Source organism: Rutidosis leptorrhynchoides, chromosome 2 (assembly GCF_046630445.1).
Source record: "Rutidosis leptorrhynchoides isolate AG116_Rl617_1_P2 chromosome 2, CSIRO_AGI_Rlap_v1, whole genome shotgun sequence".
Lineage (NCBI taxonomy): Eukaryota > Viridiplantae > Streptophyta > Magnoliopsida > Asterales > Asteraceae > Rutidosis > Rutidosis leptorrhynchoides.
The window spans coordinates 33950945-33976959 of record NC_092334.1 but is presented as its reverse complement, the minus strand read 5'-3'; the positions used below and the strand labels follow the sequence as shown (position 1 = coordinate 33976959).

General features: G+C 32.9%; 2 protein-coding genes across 3 annotated transcripts; both read left to right on the top strand.

Moving 5' to 3' along the window:
* The first annotated feature begins 12549 nt into the window (after positions 1 to 12549).
* Positions 12550 to 17760, top strand: LOC139890706 (galacturonokinase). 2 transcript variants are annotated; one of them, XM_071873616.1, is made up of 14 exons: positions 12550 to 12830; positions 14065 to 14178; positions 14357 to 14428; positions 14596 to 14639; positions 14728 to 14875; positions 15190 to 15255; positions 15434 to 15513; positions 15606 to 15705; positions 15797 to 15972; positions 16578 to 16615; positions 16709 to 16737; positions 16837 to 16906; positions 17165 to 17254; positions 17367 to 17760. In XM_071873616.1, the coding sequence occupies exons 1-14, from the start codon at positions 12798 to 12800 to the stop codon at positions 17606 to 17608; spliced, it is 1302 nt and encodes a 433-aa protein (XP_071729717.1). In that variant the 5' UTR covers positions 12550 to 12797; the 3' UTR covers positions 17609 to 17760. The 2 variants fall into 2 exon arrangements, with proteins under 2 accessions (XP_071729717.1, XP_071729718.1); XM_071873617.1 differs by lacking the exon at positions 14065 to 14178.
* Positions 17761 to 17895: 135 nt separating this feature from the next.
* LOC139887774 (uncharacterized) lies at positions 17896 to 18639 on the top strand. The gene is made up of 2 exons (XM_071870830.1): positions 17896 to 17899; positions 17996 to 18639. Exons 1-2 carry the CDS (start codon positions 17896 to 17898, stop codon positions 18637 to 18639), a joined length of 648 nt encoding a protein of 215 aa, XP_071726931.1.
* Positions 18640 to 26015: the final 7376 nt, after the last annotated feature.

The window sequence follows — 26015 nt, the reverse complement described above, 5'->3', positions numbered from 1 at the left end:
TGCGAGGTTTTGACCTCTATATGAGACGTTTTTCAAAGACTGCATTCATTTTTAAAACAACCATAACCTTTATTTTATCAATAAAGGTTTTAAAAATATTACGTAGATTATCAAATAATGATAATCTAAAATATACTGTTTACACACGACCATTACATAATGGTTTACAATAGAAATATATTACATCGACATATGTTTCTTGAATGCAGTTTTTACACAATATCATACAAACATGGACTCCAAATCTTGTCCTTATTTTAGTATGAAACAGCGGAAGCTCTTAATATTTACCTGAGAATAAACATGCTTTAAACGTCAACAAAAATGTTGGTGAGTTATAGGTTTAACCTATATATATCAAATCGTAACAATAGAACACAAGATTTCATATTTCAATACACATCCCATACATAAAGATAAAAATCATTCATATGGTGAACACATGGTAACCGACATTAACAAGATGCATATATAAGAATATCCCCATCATTCCGGGACACCCTTCGGATATGATATAAATTTTGAAGTACTAAAGCATCCGGTACTTTGGATGGGGTTTGTTAGGCCCAATAGATCTATCTTTAGGATTCGCGTCAATTAGGGTGTCTGTTCCCTAATTCTTAGATTACCAGACTTAATAAAAAGGGGCATATTCGATTTCGATAATTCAACCATAGAATGTAGTTTCACGTACTTGTGTCTATTTTGTAAATCATTTATAAAACCTGCATGTATTCTCATCCCAAAAATATTAGATTTTAAAAGTGGGACTATAACTCACTTTCACAGATATTTCCTTCCTCGGAAATAAGACTTGGCCACGGATCGATTCACGAACCTATACAAATATGTACATATATATCAAAGTATGATCAAAATATAATTACAACTATTTTTATTATGTTTTAAAGATTTGAGTGTATTAAGTCAGCTGTCCTCGTTAGTAACCTACAACTAGTTGTCCAAAGTTAGATGTACAGAAATAAATCGATATATATTATCTTGAATCAATCCATGACCCAGTGTATATACGTCTCAGGCTAGATCACAACTCAAAGTATATATATTTTTGGAATCCACCTCAACCCTGTATAGCTAACTCCAACATTACTGCATATAGAGTGTCTATGGTTGTTCCAAATAATATATATACTCATGGGTCGATATGATATGTCAAAACATTTGCATACGTGTCTATGGTATCCCAAGATTACATAATATATTAGAATACATGTGTAATACAATATAAGTTAGCTAGGATATGATTTGTATAGATTTGTTAAACATTTCCCGTAGCTAAAAAGATCAAAAATATCCAATCTTGTTTTACCCATAACTTCTTCATTTTAAATCCGTTTTGAGTGAATAAAATTGCTATGGTTTCATATTGAACTCTAATTTAAGAATCCAAACAGAAAAAGTATAGGTTTATAGTTGGAAATTTAAGTTACATGTCAATTACTAAAGAGGTAGTCATTTCCGTCGAAAGAACGACATCTTGATGACCATTTTGAAAAACATACTTTCACTTTGGGTTTAACCAAGATTTTTGGATATAGTTTCATGTTAATATGAAAAATTATTTTCCCAGAAGAACAACTTTTAAATCAAAGTTTATCATAGTTTTTAATTATCCAAACCAAAACAGCCCCCGGTTTCACTACGACGGCGTATATCCGATTTTATGGTGTTCATCGTATTTCCAGGTTTTAAATCATTAAGTTAGCATATCATATAGATATAGAACATGTGTTTAGTTGATTTTAAAAGTCAATTTAGAAGGATTAACTTTTGTTTGCGAACAAGTTTAGAATTAACTAAACTATGTTCTAGTGATTACAAGTTTAAACCTTCGAATAAGATAGCTTTATATGTATGAATCGAATGATGTTATGAATATCATTACTACCTCAAGTTTTCTGGATAAAACTACTGGAAATGAGAAAAATGGATCTAGCTTCAAAGGATCCTTGGATGGCTTGAAAGTTCTTGAAGCAGAATCGTGACACGAAAACAGTTCAAGTAAGATTTTCACTCGAAATAAGATTGTTATAGTTGTAGAAATTGAATCAAAGTTTTAATATGAATATTACCTTGAATTAGAAAGATAACCTACTGTAAATAACAAAGGTTCCTTGATCTTAGATGATTACTTGGAATGGATTAGAAAGCTTGGAAGTAGACTTGCAAACTTGGAAGTATTCTTGATTTTTATGAAACTATACTTATGGAATTTATGAAGAACACTTAGAACTTGAAGATGGAACTTGAGAGAGATCAATTAGATAAATAAAATTGAAGAACGAAAGTGTTTGTAGGTGTTTTTGGTCGTTGGTATATGGATTAGATATAAAGGATATGTAATTTTGTTTTCATGTAAATAAGTCATGAATGATTACTCATATTTTTGTAATTTTATGAGATATTTCATGCTAGTTGCCAAATGATGGTTCCCACATGTGTTAGGTGACTCACATGGGCTACTAAGAGCTGATCATTGGAGTGTATATACCAATAGTACATACATCTAAAAGCTGTGTATTGTACGAGTACGAATACGGGTGCATACGAGTAGAATTATTGATGAAACTGAACGAGGATGTAATTGTAAGCATTTTTGTTAAGTAGAAGTATTTTGATAAGTGTCTTGAAGTCTTTCAAAAGTGTATGAATACATATTAAAACACTACATGTATATACATTTTAACTGAGTCGTTAAGTCATCGTTAGTCGTTACATGTAAATGTTGTTTTGAAACCTTTAGGTTAACGATCTTGTTAAATGTTGTTAGCCTATTGTTTATTATATCAAATGAGATGTTAAATTGTTACATTATCATGATATTATGATATATAATATATCTTAGTATGATATATATACAGTTAAATGTCGTTACAACGATAATTGTAACATCCTCAATCGGGCCTAGATGTAAGATTACTATAGTGCCCTTAAGTTAGTATTGTGTTACTATATGCTTTTATTTTTATTTAATATTTACTATTAAATAAAAATGTGGTTAGGACCAGTTTGTGACAAGGGTCACAGAACAGGTTTGTTTATTTAATTTGGACTTCGTTTATGTTGCCAAATGATGTACGAAAGATATCAGATAACTGATAAATACCAGTGTGATACACAGTGTGGGATTTTAACCCACTTAACATGACTAGTGCAGCCCATTTCTGCATTCTTCCAGAAAATTCCCAAACACACCCCGTTCTTCATCTCCCTCACCTACTTCAAACCCTAATCTAGAATCCTTGTTCTTGAGCTCGAATCTTTCTTACTATCATGTTCCTTGTGTTTTACTGATTCTATTAAGGTAAGATTTGTAGCATTTCATGCTTTAATCTTCAAGAAAATTGGGTTTTTGTGTTAGTTTTTATAAAGTGTGTATATTGGGTCAAAGTGGATAGATTTGATGTTGTTTGAGTCCAAATCTTGTGGGTTTATGTTTCTTAATGTATATTGTCATTGATTTGGTCAGTTTTGAGGTCGTAATCGAGCTCTAGAGCAAGAATTGATCGATTTTGGGTGAAACCCGTCACTTTGGCAACTGCTGTGACAGATGAACTACCCTCGGCCGATGGTCGTTTACGATCGACTGATGGTGTCTAACGATCGGTCGTTGGACTAGACCTTCGACCGATGGTGTGAGCCCTTTGACCAACGGCTGAAATTTTAACGATCGGCCGATAGTGTGGTCGATCGGCCGATGGTGTAGTGACGATCGGCCGACCGTCCCTGACGATCGACCGATGGTCTATGCAGTAGAAATTTTTACTAAGTGTTGAGCTTTAGCCGTTATGCTGCCCGTTTGTATTTTGATGATATTGATGTAATTTTTGATTTTTGAAAGTGCATAAGTGTTAAGCAAAAATGTTTAGCGGATACTTTTTCTGACAAAAATTTATATATTGTGTTATTTGATGTTAATGGACAAAGACTAACTTGTGTATGTTTTTCTCAGGAGAAAAGGAGAAAGAGAAGGTTCAGTGATTAGATAGCTGAATACCTTCTCGTTTGCTGGTATTTGGTGAGTGGGACTAACTGGAGAATATAGTATATAGTAACATGTTATATTATGACTGCCATGCTTGTTAGATATACTTATTGTTGTGGATAGTTAGTACATTGTGATGACTGCATGTTGGTTGATGCTTGTCTGCTGGAGCCCAGTGCGTCCCTATTATGTGGTGGCCTCGGTAGGAGAGATCAACCTGCGGGTTGGGTTCCTTATGGTGGTGGCCTAGACAGCCGTGGTGTATATATATGTGAATGACGTGTCCGTCACGTGTGGATTATGTATATACATACGGTGGTGGAGGAACTTCTGGTAAGCCTGTGATGACCCGAAAATTTCTGACCAAATTTAAACTTAATCTTTGTATGATTAACATTTCCGACACGATAAGCAAAGTCTGTAAAACTGAATCTCAAAATTTTTGAACTACTTTTATATATTTAAATACCCTTCGGTTGTTTTCGACGATTCGCGAACAATTATATGTAAATAGATACATATATACTATAACTTGAAAAGGTAATAATGTATTAATTATTTGATACCGTACATTAAACTTATTGGTTTAAATATCTATTTGAATATATATGATAAGTTGAAATATTTATTATTAAAATTTATTTATAAATAACTTCCAATGTGTATTTAAAAACTGATTTATGTATATTAAAAAGATATATACATATATATAATTTCAAGTTATTTAGTAAACGATAGTAACATTTTCAAATTGCTACAGTACCCAAAATGCTACAGTGTTTTCGAAAATCACTATTTGCTACAGTAAAAATTGACTTTGCTACAGTGAAAATTGACTTTGCTACAGTAACTTTGCTACATTGGTATAGTTTATGGATGATTTAAGACTATATTTTGACAAAGGTACGATTCGCGAAACGTAAAGTACAAGTTTTCTCAGTATACGATAGGACATTCGAAAAACCGGAACCGGGACATAAGTCGAGTGACAACGTACGACTTATCGGAACAAAAATTACAAGTCAACTATGCATGTGAATTTAATATAATATATAATTAATTATATAAATTAAATATATTATATATATATTAAATTAATATGTCGACAAACAAAGTGACAAACCACATTTTGAGCTGGACAGGGACCTCATGCGATCGCATGAGTTCCCCATACTCTTCTCATGCGATCGCATGAGCTGAGATTGCAGGCCAAGTACTATAAAATGCGAAGTCTGGTGCCGAATTTATTTCATATTTTCATCAAACTATCTCTCTGATCTCTATATATTATTATTATTATTATTATTATTATTATTATTATTATTATTATTATTATTATTATTATTGTTATTCCTAATATTATTATTAGTAGTATAAGTATTATTATTTATACATAAAATACTACGACGAGGTCATGAGCGTGTCACTTTCAAAATATGTTTTCGAGCGGGATAGAGCTAAGGAAATTATGGGTTATTGCCAAGGAGGTTATGGGTAATGTTCGGGGGTATATTTGTGAATCAAATCTAGTGTTTATCATCTCCGTTACATCTACGTACTTTCCTACAATATTGAATCTCAATATGATACGTAAGCACTCATATTTTATCTTTTTTTATATATTAATAGTGTATACATGTCTAGTGCTCGAGTATATATATTTATACATGTTTGTATGCTAAATTTTGTCGTTAAACAGTTTATAATGAATCCCGAATTAAATAAAAATATTACTGGTAAAAGGTATATGATATACATGTTTTTGGAAAGCTGGCGAAAAATTAGTAACTTTTCATTTAGACACCGAATAGTTTCGATGAACGGATTAAAAGATATGATCAACTGAATTATGACTGACGTTAATTGAAATTGCTTTTGAATCTGCAATTAAGATTTAAATAACTTGTTTACGAGATTGATAAATTGGATTTTTGAATATTACCAACCGAGTAAATGAATCCTTATATAAGGTACGTCTCGTTTTGTTAAACTATTGTCAAAATTGACTTTTTGAAACAACATTGGATAACTTTTGTATGTCAATATCGAGCATTAGGATTGTGATACACTATGACCTGACCTAGCTTGATAGACATGTATTGACCAACATATGTTCTCTAGGTTGAGATCTACGGTTATTTGGTAATTCGAGTTTCGATCACATTTTTGTGAACGACTTTATATGCGGCTAAGGTGAGTTTCATTTGCTCCCTTTTTAAATGCTTTTGCAATATATATTTTTGGGCTGAGAATACATGCACTTTATTTTAAACGCAATGGATACAAGTACATACTTAATTCTACACTGAGTTTGAACCAAAAATCCCTTAGCTTTGGTAACTAGTAACTGCCAGTTATAAGAACCGGTGGGCGCGAGTAGTAGTATATGGATCCATAGGGCTTGATATCCCCATCCGAGCTAGAGCACTAGCCTTTTAACGGACGTATGCTATTTGAGAAGCGTACACGTTGGTTTGCGTGTATTATTAAGATGATTATACAAAGGGTATAAATTATATATACGTTAAGTTTAGTTACCAGGGTGCTCAATTTCGTAGAATTTTTTGATAAACATTTCTGGATGAAACAACTGAAATCTTGTGATCCACCTTTATGTACAGATTATGCAAAACATTAAAACTATGAACTCACCAACCTTTGTGTTGACACTTGTTAGCATGTTTATTCTCAGGTTCCCTAGAAGTCTTCCGCTGTTTGCTTATATGTTAGACAAGCTATGTGCATGGAGTCATACATGGCATATTTTTCAAGGAAACGTTGCATTCACCAAATCATCACCATGTATCTTATTTTGACTGCATTGTCAATGGAAGTATTATTGTAAATTATTATATTACGGTGATTGTCTATATGTAGAAATCATCAGATTTCGAAAACCTTTGATTTAAATATTCATTTATGGTGTGCCTTTTCAAAAGAATGCAATGTTTACAAAACGTATCATATAGAGGTCAAATACCTCGCAATGAAATCGATGAATGACGTGTTCGTCCATATGGATTTGGAGCGATCGTCACAAAGCCCCAGTCCGATCAGCTGGTGGTTAATGGTTTGGCCGAGCCGCCAGAGTCTCTGTAGACGGCACTTGGGTGATGTTTGTGTGTTAGACTATTGTGACATGATTAGTATAACACTTCTGTATGCTATGGCCTGTAGCTAGTCGTACTCACTTAGCTTCGTGCTAATTCCCCTCCATCTCCTCCCTGCAGGTTGATAGCTTTTGTAGATTGTGCTTTTGGGAGAAGACGGGCATGGTGATGTTATGTTTAACAGGAGTCAACTCTGATGTTGTCTTGTTTTGTTTAAACAGTGATACTTTGTAAATGTATTGTAAATACGTCTTCTCCGTATAAACAAGTATTTTGTAATGACACGTGACACATGTTGTATTAACAATAGTTAATGTGGATATCGTATTTAAGTAATATTATGCTTCCGCCACGTATGTGTATATATAAAAAAAAATTTAGCGGTGTCACAATAATCGTTACATATATGTCTCGTTTCGAAATCATTAAGTTAGTAGTCTTATTTTTACATATGTAGTTCATTGTTAATACACTTAGTGATATATTTACTTATCATTTAACATAATTAACCAAGTGTATAAATATCTTAATATGATTCATATGTACCTAGTAAGACGTTGTTATAACGATAATCGTTATATATATCGTTTTCGAGTTTCTTAATTTAATAGTCTCATTTTTATGTATATAACTCATTGTTAAAATACCTAATGAGATACTTACTTATAATAAAATCATGTTAACTATATATATAACCATATATATGTCATCGTATAGTTTTTACAAGTTTTAACGTTCGTGAATCACCGGTCAACTTGGGTGGTCAATTGTCTATATGAAACCTATTTCAATTAATCAAGTCTTAACAAGTTTGATTGCTTAACACGTTGGAAACATTTAGTCATGTAAATATCAATCTCAATTAATATATATAAACATGGAAAAGTTCGGGTCACTACAATAATCTTGATGAACTCAATGACTCGAATGCAACGTCTTTTGAAATATGTCATGAATGACTCCAAGTAATATCTTTAAAATGAGCAATTGCACAGCGGAAGACTTCTTTCATACCTGAGAATAAACATGTTTTAAAGTGTCAACCAAAAGGTTGGTGAGTTCATTAGTTTAACATAAATAATCATTTCCATCATTTTAATAGACCACAAGATTTTCATTTTCAGTTTTCATAAATATACGTCCCATGCATAGAGACAAAAATAATCATTCATATGGATTGAACACCTAGTAACCGACATTAACAAGATGCATATAAGAATATCCCCTATTATTCCGGGAAATCCTTCGGACATGATATAAAACAATATCGAAGTACTAAAGCATCCGGTACTTTGGATGGGGTTCGTCGGGCCCATAGATCTATCTTTAGGATTCGCGTCAATTAGTAGATCGGTTTACTAATTCTTAAGTTACCAAGCAAAAAGGGGCATATTCGGCTTCGATCATTCAACCATATAATGTAGTTTCGATTACTTGTGTCTATTTCGTAAAACATTTATAAAAATTGCGCATGTATTCTCAGCCCAAAAATATAAAGGGTAAAAAGGCAAATGAAACTCACCATAATGTATTTTGTAGTAAAAATACATATGACGATACTGAACAATGCAGGGTTGGCCTCGGATTCACGAACCTATATCATTTGTATATTTATTAAAATGTATAATTGTATTCGAACAAGTTTATATATTATAACTTAAATTATATATTATACTTATTTAGTTTGTGTATATATTCAAAATATTTAATATCTATAAATTTAGTTATATTTTTATATAATACTAACTATATATATATATATATATATATATATATATATATATATATATATATATATATATATATATATATATATATATATATATATATATATATATATAGTTAGTATTATATAAAAATATCCTTAATTTGTCATATACAAGTATTTATATAAGTAATGTTATTATGTTTGATATGTGGTATATAAACTATTAATATAATTATAATATATATGTATTAAGTATATTTTAGGTACAAAATATTTATTTGTAACAAAAATGATAGTTTTGATAATAATGATTTACTAATAATAATAACTTTCTTAATATTGGTAATACTAATAATAATAACGATATTGTTAAAAATTGATACTTATGTTAATAATAATAATAGTAAAACTAATGATTACGAAAAAAAGATATTTATACTAATATTAGTGAGAATAATAATAACTTGTATTGTTTTTATAATAACAATAATAATAATCCTAAACATAATCATAATCATAATAATAATAGTAGTGCTAAAATGATAAATTAATAATGATAATAACATGGATGATACTTATACTAATAATAATGATAATTGTTATAACACATATTATGATACTAATAATAATTATTATAATACTTATAAAAACAATAATAATAATAATAATAATAATAATAATAATAATAATAATAATAATAATAATAATAATAATAATAATAATAATAACCATAGTAATAACACTAATAACCATAATAATAATACTTGTAATAATAACAATTACTAATGATAAACATAACAATAATAATCATAATAATAATAAAAATGATAATATTAATAATAGTAATAATAAAAGAAAAAGGGACTACCTTAGAAGAAGCTTTTAAAAAAAATAATGTCGCGAACCAGACTCGAACCCCCGACCTCTCGCTCACCCGCACCAACACTTTAACCATCCGATAGTTCCAATTTTTCTAAAATTAACTGAACTTTAAATTATATAAACCGTATTAATTTGTTCTAACTTCATCTTCTATCTTCTTCAAATTTAAATCGATCGGGGATTCAACTGCATCGACCAGAGGTATAATTTAAGATGTAAAATTGAGGCATATGTGATTTAAAGTTGTGTTTGTAAATTAAAAGACATCAAAAAAAAAATCAAAACAGAAAGCTGTGTTCGTCGCAGGTCTTCAAAAAAAAAAAATTGATTTCGAATTCTTTAAAGATTTGGCCAATTGTTACAACATGAATCATGTTTTAAATCATCTATAAAAACTTTATGAGTCATTAATTTCAACTAAGATAACTTCTAAAACTTCAATTTGATCGAAGAACATAAGTTTGACTTTTTCTTTTTTAAGGTTTGACTCGAAAATTTGAATTCGTTAAAAGGAATTGGAACCTGAGAATTTGAGGAAACTTTCACGACGTGATTTGGGACACTTCTGCATTATTAGATTTTTAAAAATGAATTCGATTTCGAAATATGAGCAAAAAGGTCATACGAACAGAGATATCGAAATAAATAAAAAAAAAAATTTGATTCCTCAACTGGTACCTTATAGAACTAGCGGTATTTGAATGTGATGCTGGAAATATTGAATGATTTTTATCAATAAGAGGATCAATCATATACTGCAGGTGTCGGCTAATAATCACGAGCGAAATAGAATGCAGAAAAAAAATATATATAAAATTTGACAGTGATATGATATAATTTACGTGTAATAGACTGATTATATAATTAACTTTATTAATAAATGTATTCATAATAATAATACTAATTAATAATTATATTATTAAAATTTGTTAATAATAAAATAAAATACTAATAATAATAATAATAATAATAATAATAATAATAATAATAATAATAATAATAATAGAAATAATAATAGAAATAATAATAATCATAATAATAAATAATCATAATAATAATAATAATAAAAATGGTAATAATAATATTATTATCGATAATATTAATAATACTAATTATATTATTAATAAAGATAATAATATTATAAGTAATAATAATATATCAATTTATATATATATATATCCAATTTCATATTTATATATTATATATTGAAAATAATACTATTAATAATACTGATTTTAATATTAATAATAATATTGACAATAATAGTAAAAGTAATAATAATATTCTTAGTATAACAATTATATTTATTATTAAATTTAAATTGAATATATCAATATTACCTATTATTATTTATGTAATCTATTATATATTAAATAATATCAAATATTTCATATGTATATTTCAAATATGCATACAATTAATAATTATGTATATTAATCCTATATATATGTGTATATATTCATATATTTATATATTTCAACTACTTCATATTTAATCATGTTTTAAATATCAAGTTTAAGTTTTCTTTCTAAATCACATACTGGTTTATTAATATATTTAATTCATAATATATAATTATTTACATATATATTTATTTATATATATACATTTCTATTTACGATCAATGGTTCGTGAATCGTCGAGAACAGTCGAAAGGTAATTGATTACATGAACACAATTCAAAGTTTTTGAAACATCGACATTACAGACTTTGCTTATCGTATCGAAATCAAATAAGATTCAAGTTTAAATTTGGTCGGAAATTCCCGGGTCATCACAAAGAATATGAACGTTTTTTTTTCATGTTTTGTGATGTAAAATTTAGCCCGATTTAGAGTTTAGGGTTTAGGGTTTAGGGTTTAGGGTTTGGTGTTTGGTGTTTTGGGTTTATTCCATAAGCCCAAAACACCAAAACCTAAACCCTAAACCCTAAACTCTAAACCGTTCGTGTTAAAAACTCGATCTAAACCCTAAATCTAAACCCTAAACCCTAAATTTCTAAACCCTAATATCTAAACCCTATAAACCCTAATATCTAAACCCTAATATCTAAACCCCAATAGCTAAAACCTCAAAATACGCTCGAAAAACACGATAATTGTTATATATTACTTCTTCGAGCGTTTTTCCGCCAAAATAAAAACATTTATCACAAAGTGTCTCTACTAAATGTTCATATTTTCATCTCATCTATAATGTTCGTGAACAAAGTTTTTTCAAAAAACGAAAAAAAAAAGTTTTTGCTTCCCCCGAATGATTACTTCCCTCTTGATCCTACCACTATATATATATATATATATATATATATATATATATATATATATATATATATATATATATATATATATATATATTAATTTAATTATATACTGTTTGTTGACATATTGAAGCTTTAAATAATATTTATTTATTATTTAGTATTCAAAATTTTTTGAAAATTATTATTTAAATGAGTTATGAAGAGTTATGATTATAGATTATAAATGATCAGATAACGTTAAAATTATTTAGTATAGAAATAACTAATTACAGAGTAATAAATAAAATATAACCAAAAGTTAATGATCATTAATGTAATTCACTAACAATATCACATTTATTAAATAAAAGATCATCTACATCCGCATAGATAAAAAAAAATCATTAAATATATTTTTTTCGAAAACCATCAAGATAATTTTTTTCTTAATTTACTCAATTTAATTTATACGGAGTACACATTTTATTTTTATTTTATGTATTAAAAGCGTACGAGGTATTGCGAAAAATTTATAAATAAATTACATAATGATAACCGACAGGAAACAAGTGCAAAAAACCTAATTGCCACGTATTATATTGAATGGAGTTTGTATATCCAACCAGTTACGCAGAGCAGAGTACACTGACGATGCTTAGATTTCAAACATAATTATAAATAATTTGACATTTCAACTCATTATCAGTTTCATTCACATCCTCTAATAATAATTTGGCGCTACAACTTCATCCACCCAACACCTTTTAATTAATCCTTCAACTTTACTTCATTACAAAATCTCATCAGAATCCCAGATCCAAAAACAGAGTTAGTCCTTGAAAAAAAAAAAAAATGGGTGTCTTATCTTGGCCCTCTGATTCTGAGGTAATCATTCTTAAATATTTCAATTTTTGATTTGTAATGATATTGTTGTTATTGATTAATGATTGATGATTGATGATTGATGATGCAATGTGTTATTATTATTAGTTAGTCAACGTTTGATTGTACTCTCACAATACACCTCATTGTTGATTGGTATCATTAAGTGAATCTTTGGCGTTATACTGCATTTAGTAATAGATTTAAACATGTAATCTACTATATGTTTTGTTATGATGGGATTTAATTAAATCCATGTTCTAATGGCAGAGTTCATCTTCTTTTGGATTTGGTACTCACAAATTTTAGATATTAATATTTATATCTATGTTTTTGTTATTTCATATTGGCCGACAATGGCGAATATACTAAATTGATCATGGGATCCAATGACCCACTATCTTTTTATTTTTTATTAAATATCCTCAAAATTATAGGACGCCATTAAATTGAACTATGAGACCCCATATGTGTGTAGGATTTATGATATTTTGAAAGTAAACAACAGGTAACAATTATGAAGGGTACTTTGTAAAAAAAAAATTAGAAAACCTTTGAGTTTTTATCCTAGATCTGCTACTGTTGGCCGGAGGTCCTTCTAGAAACAGTCTCTATTATCGAGTAGAGGGAGTGATGAATTTTTCAAACTGTGAGTAGAAAAACGTTTTTCTCTACTTCCTAGTGGAAAAGTGACTTCCTTTTTTTATTCTGTGTAGAGAAAAGATTGTCTATGTCTTATCTCCTCATACCTCACATTTGTGTGATTGGGTATTGTTGTAATTTTTAGATATTATAAGATGTATTTTCCTTTATATAATTTGATGATTTGATGATGATAACAACATCATTAATGGTTATCGGTTTAAGCTAACTTTTCATCACCATTTTGAGGTGATTGGATTTGTTTGCAAGAATCATTTGTAGCCAATGACGATGGTATACTACTAGTTATGAATTGTGATTCATATTTTAGCGATTATCATTTAACCGCAATCATCTGATGGCACCATTTTGTGTGCTTGTTTATTCTTGTACACATGCTGTGTATCTATTCGTAGGGTGTGTTTGAATGTGCATTTAAACGGATTCTGAATGTTCAAGTTTAACAAAAGAAGTTATGAGAATATTCTATAGGATTTGGACATTAGTGTAACAAAGTAAACTGCCATATACTTTGAACTGTAGAAATGAAACTAGTATTACATATTCATTCTGTCACTACTTTGTGTATTTACAGTTAGATAACATCAAGAAGATAGTTGCTGAAATGGCTGGTGTAGATGTTAATATTGTTAGGATTGTTGTATCTCCATACAGAATTTGCCCATTGGGAGCTCATATCGATCATCAGGTTGAATAATATATATATATATATATATATATATATATATATATATATATATATATATATATATATATATATATATATATATCATTTTTTTACCTAAATATTCGTGCATCTATTTTTAAAATAGCATTCACTTAATTGACCCTGCACCTTCTTTTTTATTTTTTGATGATATATATAGGGTGGAGTAGTTTCAGCGATGACAATCGATAAGGGTATAATTCTTGGATTTGTGCCTTCTAATGATTCTCAGGTATAATTCTCACAAATTTAAATCTTTTTTTATATGGTGTTAACGAATAACAAATGAACAATGTTCGAAACTTAGTATTCCTACAGTAATAAGTGTTATTTTTTAAATATTTATTTTGATTTAATAGCCGTTTGTGCTCTTCATGTTAAACGAATCTGTATGCAAAGGTTCTTTTAAGGTCTGGACAATTCAGTGGAGAAGTTCGATTTAGGTGAACACACTTTTTTTCTTTTCGCAATTTTTTACGATGACTGATCACTTTTTGTTGAACTTATTTGAGTGGGATCATTTGACTACAGAGTTGACCAAGTTCAGCTTTTGAAGAATGATGCTAAGTCAAACGGAAAGATCCAACAAAACGATTCATTATCAGAGGAATGTAAATGGGGATGTTATGCGAAAGGAGCACTGTACGCGCTGCAACGCAGAGGAAACCATCTCAAACAGGTTAAAACATTTTGACTGTTTATAATACTAACTACACAAAACTTTAAATTCAAGTGATAGTTTTAACAAAAAGGAAATAAGCAACATTATGTACGCCCATTTTACCACTTCTAGTCAATCAACCCATTTTACCACCTCTATATCTGTTTATAATACAGATTTCCGGACAATTAACCCTTTTAAAAAGCGGCATGGTTGACTCAGAACCGTTTTGACCTGTTATATTATACGCCCATTTTACCACCTCTAGTCAACATTATGTAAAATCTCTTTTTGGCACCAGCTTCTGAAGTTCTAAATTCTGTTTGGTGCAGGGTATCACTGGATTCATATGCGGTACAAAGGGTCTTGATAGTTCCGGTTTAAGCTCGTCAGCTGCTGTAAGTTTTTTTTTTCTTTTCTTGTTATGCTTACTGTACATTCAATCCAAATCCCAAATAATCATAATTATTGTCGAATCATCTTAATGCTCACTAGTCGCTATATATAACTTTTTTTACTAACTTAATACAATAGCGTTTAAAATTGGTAATTGCATCGTTTTTTATGTTTCAACAGGTTGGAATAGCTTACCTTTTGGCTCTTGAAAGTGCTAATAATCTTACAGTTTCTCCTACAGAAAATATTGAATATGACCGGTAATTAGCTCATAAGTGACGGGGTTAATTTGCATAGCATTTAAGATTATCGAAAAAAAGGGTTTATTAAACATTAACCGTGGTCCTTTTAGGTTGATTGAGAATGAATATTTGGGTCTGAAAAATGGCATATTGGACCAGTCAGCAATATTGCTTTCGAGCTATGGTTGCTTAACTTTTATGGATTGCAAGGTATTACTAGAACCATTTTAACTTTAAGAAAAGTTTATTAACGATCATATGGTTGTGGTATTTCATACTAAACAAGGCGTATGTTGTGCAGACCAAATTACACAAGCTTATACACCCACCTAAGGTTGAAATGGAGAAAAACGATGATACAAAAAAAGCCTACAAGATACTACTTGCATTTTCGGGTCTGAAACAGGCTTTGACAACTAACCTGGGATATAATCGGAGGGTTACTGAGTGTCGAGATGCTGCAAAGATTCTTCTAACGTAAGAATCCTTGCCTTTTATTAGATTGGCAGTGCGGGTGAGTCGGGTCAGGTCAGGTCATGGGTATTTTTGTATGGGTCGGGTTGGGTGGACTTAAAACTACTCATCTTTAAAATCTAAGTGTGTAAAAAGTACTCTGAAGAGCACAGGGAGTTGTGGCGCGTCAAACTCGGTGTTACAATTTAGTATTATTCAGGAACTTTGAAGGTAAAAAGTGAAGGAGCGGTTCACTGTTCAGGTTCAGTGTTCAGGAGTATATGTGGACCCATAGAAAAATATAATGGAAATAATAAAAAAGAAAAGAACAAGGTTTAACGTCCCATTTGAGACTTTGGGCATGGAACATGGGTGGGTAGTAGAGGAACTTTGATTTTCGAGGTTCCCAATGTGGAAATTTGATGGAACTTTGGGCGGAACTCACTACTCCTATTGCTCTAATATACAGTATACTGTGGGTGACTTTTGATATGATTAACCCATTTTTACTAATTTTCTATACAACTAAACTTGATGATCTTACTTGATTGACCTGATATCTATTTGTAAGTAAATGGGTTGGAATTGCTACTTCTTGTGTTACATATTATTGTTTGTACTATCTATAGGGCCTCCGGAAAAGACGTTGAGCCGATCTTGTGTAACGGTTAGAATTGTAGTATTTTTTATTTCCTGCTGTTTCTTTGTTACTCCGTATTACTTCTAAACTTACATCTTTTGTCTATGAATTTTCTTACAGTTAAACTAGAAGAATATGAGGCTCATAAGGTTCTATTTTTCCCCCTTAATCTCCTTAATTTTCTTTAAAAAATAAAAAATTACTAGCATTAATGCATTACTTAACCATTATGACATTCTGTTACGCAGTCCAAATTAGAACCAGATCTAGCTAAAAGAGCAGAACACTACTTCTCTGAGAATATGCGGGTCATTAAAGGTTTTACTCTTTCCGTAATGTGGCTTCTTTACATGCGTATTTCAGATGAGCACTTATACGATTATTAGGTCAATATATCGTAAAAAGACTTGATTATTATGAGCAATACAAGGATAAGATAATTGTTTTCTGTTGTTAATAAACTATGATTTTGTTTATGTTTTATGATATATCTTCAGTATTCTTTTAAATGCTACGATCCGTCAACTATTTTTATTTTTATTTTTTTATGAAGTAGTATGGTTTGTTTGATTTTAGGACTAGAGGCTTGGGGTTGTGGCAATTTTGAAGAATTTGGAAAGCTTATCTCTGCCTCTGGTTTAAGTTCAATTCAAAACTATGAATGTGGTACTTCTTTTATTCTATATATATACAATTACATGCCAGTTTGACCCATTACCCAACCCATATTGTCACCTCTAAGCAGAATTTTTGTTTTTTTCTTGATATGGTGCTTCAGGTTGTGAACCATTAATCCAACTATACAATATCCTTGTAAAGGCTCCCGGGGTCTATGGAGCCCGGTTCAGTGGTGCAGGGTTCCGAGGGTGCTGTGTAGCATTTGTGAACGCCGAGTATGCAGAAAAAGCTGCTTCTTATGTTAATAATGAGTATCTTAAGGTTCAACCTGACCTGGCTAGCCATCTTAACCAAGATACAGTTGTAATATGCGACTCAGGAGATTGTGCCCGAATTATCTAAACCCCAAGACAAACCTATCATCTCTTGAATGAATCTACATATCGAAAATAACAATTGCGTTTATTTGATTCATATGTATAAGTAACTGTCACAAAATATTCTGTTAGGGATTCAAGTTTTGGACTCTTGTATATATAAACAATTGGTGTTTTCCCATCACGATTATATCCCAAGTTCTATCTTTATGTTAGTCAAATAAGTCTTTAAATGGAGATATTTTTTAGTTTTCTTTTTTAAGGTGTGACAACTTTTAATTGTTGTTACTTGCCAATATCGGACAATTTTACATGGGTGGAGTAAGGTTTAATGGAAGGCAGAAAAGGGTTGTCAAAAGCCATGAGAATTAGATAATAAATGTATTTTTGGGTATCTCTGATCATAAATTAGTTTCGCTTGAAAGAGGTTTTTCGGATCACGTCCCTTTATTGTTACATGATAAGAAACTTGATTATGGCCTGCAACCATTCAAGTTTTTTCATTCATGGATCAATTATCCCGGTTTCAATGAATTTGTGAAAGAATGTTTTTTAGCGGATGGTTACAAATCTCCAGTGGCTTTCAATGATAAACTCAAGTTTCTTAAAGTTAGTATTAAGAACTGGGTCAAAACGAAACGGGTGGAATTAAAATCAGGGGTGAGGGCTATTCACGAGGAGATTGAGGTTATTGAGAAGAGAATGGATGAGAATCCTGTGCGTGAGGTGGATCGACAAGCTAGACTTGTTTTATTACAAGAAAGGAACGAAATACAAAGGTTAGGGGCTCAAGATATTGTTCAAAAAGCCAAAATAAAGTGGAATGTTGAAGGAGATGAAAACTCTAAATTCTTTCATGGTATGCTCAAAAACCGTAGAAATAAACAAACGATTCAAGGTATTTCTTTAAACGGTGTATGGGTAACGGAGCGGGGAATTGTTAAAAATGCATTTAAGGAGTGGTACGGCTGCAAATTTGCTCGTCCAGCTCCGTTGTTACGACCCCTCAGATGCAGGGCCGTCTCGCTAATTTCGGAGGCCCTGTTCGAAAATTAAAAAGGGCCCCTATGAATGTTAATTTTTCAATACGTATAATATATAATACTATGATAGCGTAATCAATAGAATTAAAAATTTTCAAAACAACCGTTGCAAAGTGTTATTCTCAAATAGTTGTCAACTCGTTATAGTTATACTATTGTTTATATAAAACCGTACCCCTAACATTTTTTGTAACGAAGTAATTGGTCAACTCTTTATAGTCAATACTCCCATTATATTGTTTTTAAAACCTATAAAAGTCAATCTATTAAGTCTTTCTTGTTAGATGATAGACCGCAAGTAAGATATTACGTTACGATGCACGAATAAATGAATTATTACATTGATTTTACAAATTTTGGGCCCCTTAAAAATTTGAGGCCCTGTGCGGCTGCACACTTCGCACATGCACTGAAGACACCCCTGCTCAGATGCATGATGAATTTTCGAAGCTAACAGCGACCGAGGCTGCTCAAATGGATTCGATGGTTACAGAAGATGAGGTTCGAAACGCGGTTTGGGAGTGTGGTAATGATAAATCCCCTGGCCCCGATGGTTTTACCTTCTTGTTTATTAAAAAATTCTGGCCGGATCTGAAAGAAGATTTAATATCATCTATAAGGTACGCGTTTGTTAATAAGGTTTTTCCGAAAGGGTCGTTATCAGCTTTTATTACCTTAATTCCGAAACTTAATAATCCTATGTGTATTAAAGACTTTAGACCGATTTCGTTAATTGGAATTCAATACAAGATTATAACTAAAATTTTAGCCTCCCGGTTATCTCTTGTTATTGGTAATCTTGTGTCGAAAGAACAATCGGCATTCATTAAAGGAAGACAGATTTTGGATGGTCCTTTAATCATAAGTGAACTGATTAGTTGGTATAAACTGAAAAAGAAAAGCTTAATGATTTTTAAAATCAATTTTGAGAAGGCTTATGATACGATTAAGTGGGATTATTTGGATTATTTATTTGAGGCGATGGGTTTTGGCCCGAATTGGAGGGATTGGATTCGTATGTGTTTATTCAATGCTAGAACTTCTATTCTAGTGAACGGTAGCCCCACGGGGGAATTTCAGTTACACCGGGGACTTCGTCAAGGTGACCCGATAAGTCCGTTTTTATTTCTTATTATTATGGAAGGGTTACATGTTTGTTTGAAAAGTAAAGTAGAGGCGGAGTTGATAAAAGGGGTGCAATTGGCAATGTAAAAATTTCTCACCTTTTTTATGCGGATGATGCGATTATTGTTTCGGATTGGGATACGGAAAGTCTTACTAACTGTATCACCACTCTAAATGATTTCTTTATTATTTCGGGGTTGAAATTAAACTTAGAAAAATCGAATTTGTATGGTATTGGAGTTGATGAGTTGAATTTGAATTTGGCGATTCAACAAGTAGGATGTTCGAAAGGTTCGTTTCCATTTATTTATTTGGGTCTTCCTTTTGGGGTGAACATGAACACGTTATCGAATTGGAAGTCGTTAGAAGATCGTTTTATTAAAAAACTTTCGGGCTGGAAGGTGAGGTTACTTTCTTTCGGGGGTAGGCTAACCTTACTAAAATCGGTCTTAGGAAGTTTGGGTGTGTATTATCTCTCTTTATTTAAATGTCCGGAAGGTATTATTGATAAGTTGGAAGCTTTGCGTGCCGGGTTTTTTTGGGGTAGCGATGACAATTTTAAAAAAATGCATTGGGTTAATTGGAATCAAACGTTGGCTTCGTATGATAGGGGGGTTTGGAAATTGGAAGTCTCCGGGCTTTTAATTATGGTCTTATGTTCAAGTGGATTTGGCGTTTTAAAATGGAACCGAGGTTGATATGGGCTGAATTGATCCGCGAAGTTTATGGTCCAAATGGGGGTTTAAATGGTAAGCCTATTCGTTGTAAAGGTACGTGGTATAATATTGTGAACTCGTTTATAAAGGTTAAAAATAAAGGTATGTTATCGACAAATGTATTACGCGCGAAAGTAGGTAACGGTCTGTCGATAAGTTTTTGGAATGATGATTATAACACCGGCCATTTTTTTAGTTTTATTTTTTTTTAAAATACACAGCGGAAGACTTTATTAACAAACACAATATAAGTCACGTCATTACATTAATCTGAGTAATAAAGTTTAAGTTTACACAACGGTGTTACGTTATTACAAAATATTATTTATACAAAAGTCCACATCAGAGTTGGGTTGTCAAACATGTCCTCTGCAACAGCACCCATCCCGACTAGCAGTACCTAAACCTGCAAGGGGAGAATATGTGGGGGATTAGCGCACCGCTAAGTGAATGGAATCTATCTAACATATATAGCTTAAGCTACACACAAGCTATATACTAACAACAACACTTGCTAACTACCAACTAGCATACAATAAGACAATACGAGGATCGGCGGCTTGTACGAGCACACAACTCCCAGCTGATCGGGCTTGAGTCTACTGATAGTCCCTGCTACTCAATTCACAGTATAGTTATCCAGATGTAGGGGGTGCATCGTTCACACTATACTCCACAATTAGTAGCCTATGGACCCAACCTCCTCTAGGCACGGTTGACCTCATACGGACTCTAACCTCTCCCTGGCACGGTCTCGAGTCCCCAGTCTCCCTAGGTCCGACTGGTGCTATTCACATACAACCTCAGACATACTATATTATTCTAACATGGCAATTTCTACACTATGCATGATAAAAGAGTCAACCACAGTAGCTTGATATGCTACTTAAACTCTATCCGGAGATAGACCCACTCACCAATTACCAGCAACTGCTCAGTTATTATTTCTGAGCTTCCTCCTTGTTCTTATCTCCTGAGAACAACAAAAACCAAGTTAGAATAGTGTTCCCATCAAGGTTAGACATACTGACCGCGCATTATAGAAAAATTAGTAAAAAAATGCGTCCCCTAAAATTTTCATGTTTAAAACACACGGACAGCATAACAGCTATAATTCAACACTTAGTAAAAATTTCACTGCCTAAGACCATCGGTCGATGGTCCCATCCATCGGCCGATCGTCAACGGTCCATCGGTCGATGGTCTCCCTCAATCGGTCGATCGTCAAAATTACATCTGCTGGTCAGAAGTCATACACCATCGGTCGATAGTCTTGTCCACCGGCCGATCGTCCCTCACCATCGTTCGACGGTCAACGACCATCGGCCGAAGGTAGTTCATCAGCTGCAACAGCAGCAAAGTGACGGGTTTTAACCCAAAATCACCAAATCTCGACTTCGAACACATTTTTGACCTCAAAACTGAACACAACTCGTACACTAAACTTTTTGGAACATAAAACCCACAACATTCAAACACAAACAACATCAATTTCTACCAATTTGACACAAAACCCCATTTTAACAAAAACTAACTCAAAAACCCATTTAATCACAGATTTAATCATGAAATCTTACAAACCTTACCTTGTTAGAATCACAATGACACAAGGAACTTTTTGACACCAAAATCAAGCTTCAATTCGAGATCAAATGATTTAGGGTTAATTGAGATGATGAAGATGAGGTTAGGTGATAGTGAGTGATTTAGTGAATTTTCTAGATAAAATGAGAAAGTGGCAGCTGGTATAACACTTAATTGTGTTATATCACAATACCCCTCAACACACAGGTATTTACCAGTTATCTGAAATCTTTCGCACACGATTAGGTAACCCAAACGAGGTCCAATTAAAATAAACAAACCTGTTCTGGGACCCTTGTCAGAAACTGGTCACAGCACAAATATAATAAAACACTAATTAAATAATTAAAATAAAAGCACTTAAGACTAAGCACAAACCCTAAAGGCAAAATAGACAACTTACAACTAGCCCGGGTTTCAGTCTGTTACAAATCCACCCCCTTAAGAAGATTCCGTCCTCGAAATCTGGTCTTGGTCAAACAAACGAGGGTAACGAGTCTTCATCAACTCTTCTGTCTCCCACGTAAGATTAGAACCCAAACTGTGTTTCCACTCAATCAACACCATCGGTATCTCCTTCTTTCTCAACTTAGTCACCTTTCGGTCAACTACACGGACCGGCTCTTCCACCAATTTCTTACTCAAATCGACCCTTAAATCTTCTAAAGGAAGAAGTTGCGTTTCATCGTCGACTTTACACTTACGAAGATAACACACATTGATTGTATTATGAATACCGGCTAACTCTGGCGGAAGATCTAACACCACAGTCTGATCATTTAACACTTCACTGATCGAAAACGGACCAATAAATCTCGGTGCTAACTTACCACGTTTACCGAATCTGATAACCCCTTTCCACGGCAAAACTTTTAGATACACTCATTCACCCACACTAAAGGTTACCGAACGTCTACGCGGATTAGCATACATTTTCTGTCTATCTCTAGCGGCTCTCAATTTTTCTCGCGCAATTGCAACTTTTTTGGCTGTCATTCGAACAATTTCGGGACCTGCAAACTGTTTCTCCCCGGCTTCTAACCAACAAGTCGGAGTTCTGCAACGACGACCGTACAACATTTCATAGGCCGGCATCCCTATACTCGAATGATATGAATTATTATACGCGAATTCGACCAATGGCAAATGTGTATCCCACGAACCATCGTATTCTAACACACAAGCCCTTAACATATCCTTCAAAGTCTGTATCGTTCTTTCACTCTGACCGTCTGTCTGAGGATGATAAGCTGTACTTAAATTCACACGTGTACCCAGATTCTGTTGAAGACTATTCCAAAAATTCGACACAAATCTGGAATCTCTGTCTGAAATGATCGATAACGGCACACCATGTCGACTAACTATTTCTTTCACGCAATTCGGCTAACTCACTTAACGAAGCTGTCTCACGAGTAGCAAGAAAATGAGCACTTTTAGTTAGAAGATCCACTATTACCCAAATCATATCATGTCTTTTCTGAGTTCGAGGTAATTTAGTCACAAAATCCATCGTTATATGTTCCCACTTCCACTCTGGAATCTGTAACTGACGTAACGACCCATAAGGTTTCTGATGTTCTGCCTTTACTTGAGCACAAATATGACACTTTTCAATATATCGAGCGATATCTGTTTTCATTGTCGGCCACCAATACACTGTTTTCATGTCATGATACATCTTATTACTACCCGGATGTACTGTTAATCTAGATTTGTGAGCTTCTGTCATGATTAAATCCCTCAAATCTCCAAGCTTAGGTACCCAAACACAATTGTTTAAGGTCTTTAGTCCACGGGAGTCATCAATTAAGTCCACTTTTCGTTTGGTCATTTGTTCAGATTTAATATGTTCGTCCTCCAAAGCACAGGCCTGAACGGTTCTTAAGCTGTTAATCAAATCTGAAGTTATATTCAAACGAAGGAATTTCACATTTTCACTTGACTTTTTACGACTTAGCGCATCTGCAACCACATTTGCCTTACCCGGATGGTATTTAATTTCACAATCGTAATCTTTGATTAACTCTTGCCACCGTCTCTGTCGTATATTCAATTCTTTCTGTGAGAAGATATACTGCAAACTCTTGTGATCTGTACAAATAACACAATGGGTTCCATATAAATAGTGTCTCCATAGCTTTAAAGCAAACACTACTGCAGCCATTTCAAGATCATGCACTGGGTAATTCTTCTCATGAACTTTCAACTGTCACGAGGCGTAGGCGATTACTTTATCTCTTTGCATTAAAACACAACCCAATCCAGTGTATGACGCATCACAGTATACCACGAAGTCGTCTGAACCTTCTGGTAAAGCTAACACTGGTGCCTGACACAGTAGCTGTTTCAAAATCTAAAAAGCCTTTTCTTGTTCATCAGTCCATCGAAATGCTACATCTTTACGAGTCAACGGTCCAGCTATTTTAGAAAAATCTTTGATAAACCTGCGATAATAACCAGCCAATCCCAGAAAACTCTTAATCTCAGTCGAAGTCTTCGGAGAATTCCAATTCATTACCGCTTCTATCTTTATCGGATCAACCTTTATACCTTCAGCACAAATCACATGACCCAAAAACTGCACTTCACGTAACTAAAACTCACATTTTGAAAATTTTGCAAATAGTTGCTCACGTTTCAACAAGTTCAAAACCTCTCTTAGATGTTCAGCATGTTCACTCTCTGTCTTTGAATACACTAGTATATCGTCTATGAACACAATCACAAACTTATCTAAGAACGGACGACACACTCTATTCATTAGATCCATGAAGACTGCTGGCGCATTCGTCAACCCAAACGGCATGACAAGAAATTCATAATGACCATACCTTGTTCTGAACGCTGTTTTCGGTATATCTGATTCAGCAACACGAACCTGATGATACCTGGATCGTAAGTCTATCTTAGAAAAGAATGAAGCACCCTGTAACTGATCGAACAAATCGTCTATTCGAGGTAATGGATACTTATTCTTCACTGTTCTTTTGTTCAATTCACGATAATCAATACACATACGCATTGACCTATCTTTCTTTTTAACAAACAATACCGGAGCACCCCACGATGAAGAACTCGGTCGGATAAACCCACGATCTAGTAACTCTTGAATCTGTGACATCATTTCACGGATTTCAGACGGCGCTAATTGATATGGAGCTTTTGCAACTGGAGTTGTTCCAGGAACCAACTCAATCTTATATTCGACTTCCCTTACCGGCGGCAGACCTGGTAACTCATCTGGGAACACTTCGGGAAATTCTGATACTACCGGAATATCAGCCACTATTTTCATTTCTTTCTTCGCATCAATCATATATGCAAGAAATGATTCACAACCCTTTGCCATCGACTTTTTCGCTTTCATCATGGTTATCAACGGAAAATTATACCCGCCCCGCTCCCCTCTGGCCACAACACGGGTTCCATCGGTCGAACGAAAGGTAATCATTTTCCTATCACACTTAATATTAGCCCTAAGCGAGCTCAGCCAATCCATTCCTAATACTACATCAAAGCTAGGAATAGGTAACACTAAACAAGTCACTGGGAAAGACTTCCCTTCGATCTCTATACAAACCCCAGATACATATGTTGTGACGGGTGTGATCTTACCATCGGCTACTTCTACACTAACCGGCTTGGGTAACACATTAACTGGTAATTTCAACTTAGCACAGAAATCTAGGGACATAAAACATCTATTGGCACCGCAATCAAACAATACGCGAGCAGGTATTGAGTTGATTAGAAACATACCGGTGATCACTTCGTCGGTTGCCACGGCATTCTCAACCGACATCTGAAAAGCTCTAGCCTTTGCTGTTTGAGGGTTCTTCCTCTTTTGCCCACTCGAGGTAGTTAACCCTCCGGCTGATGCCGAACGCGCCCCTGATGTAAAGGACCCGTCCTAAACTATCTGGACGAAGTCACCAACATCTGGTTCCATTGCGATGATCGA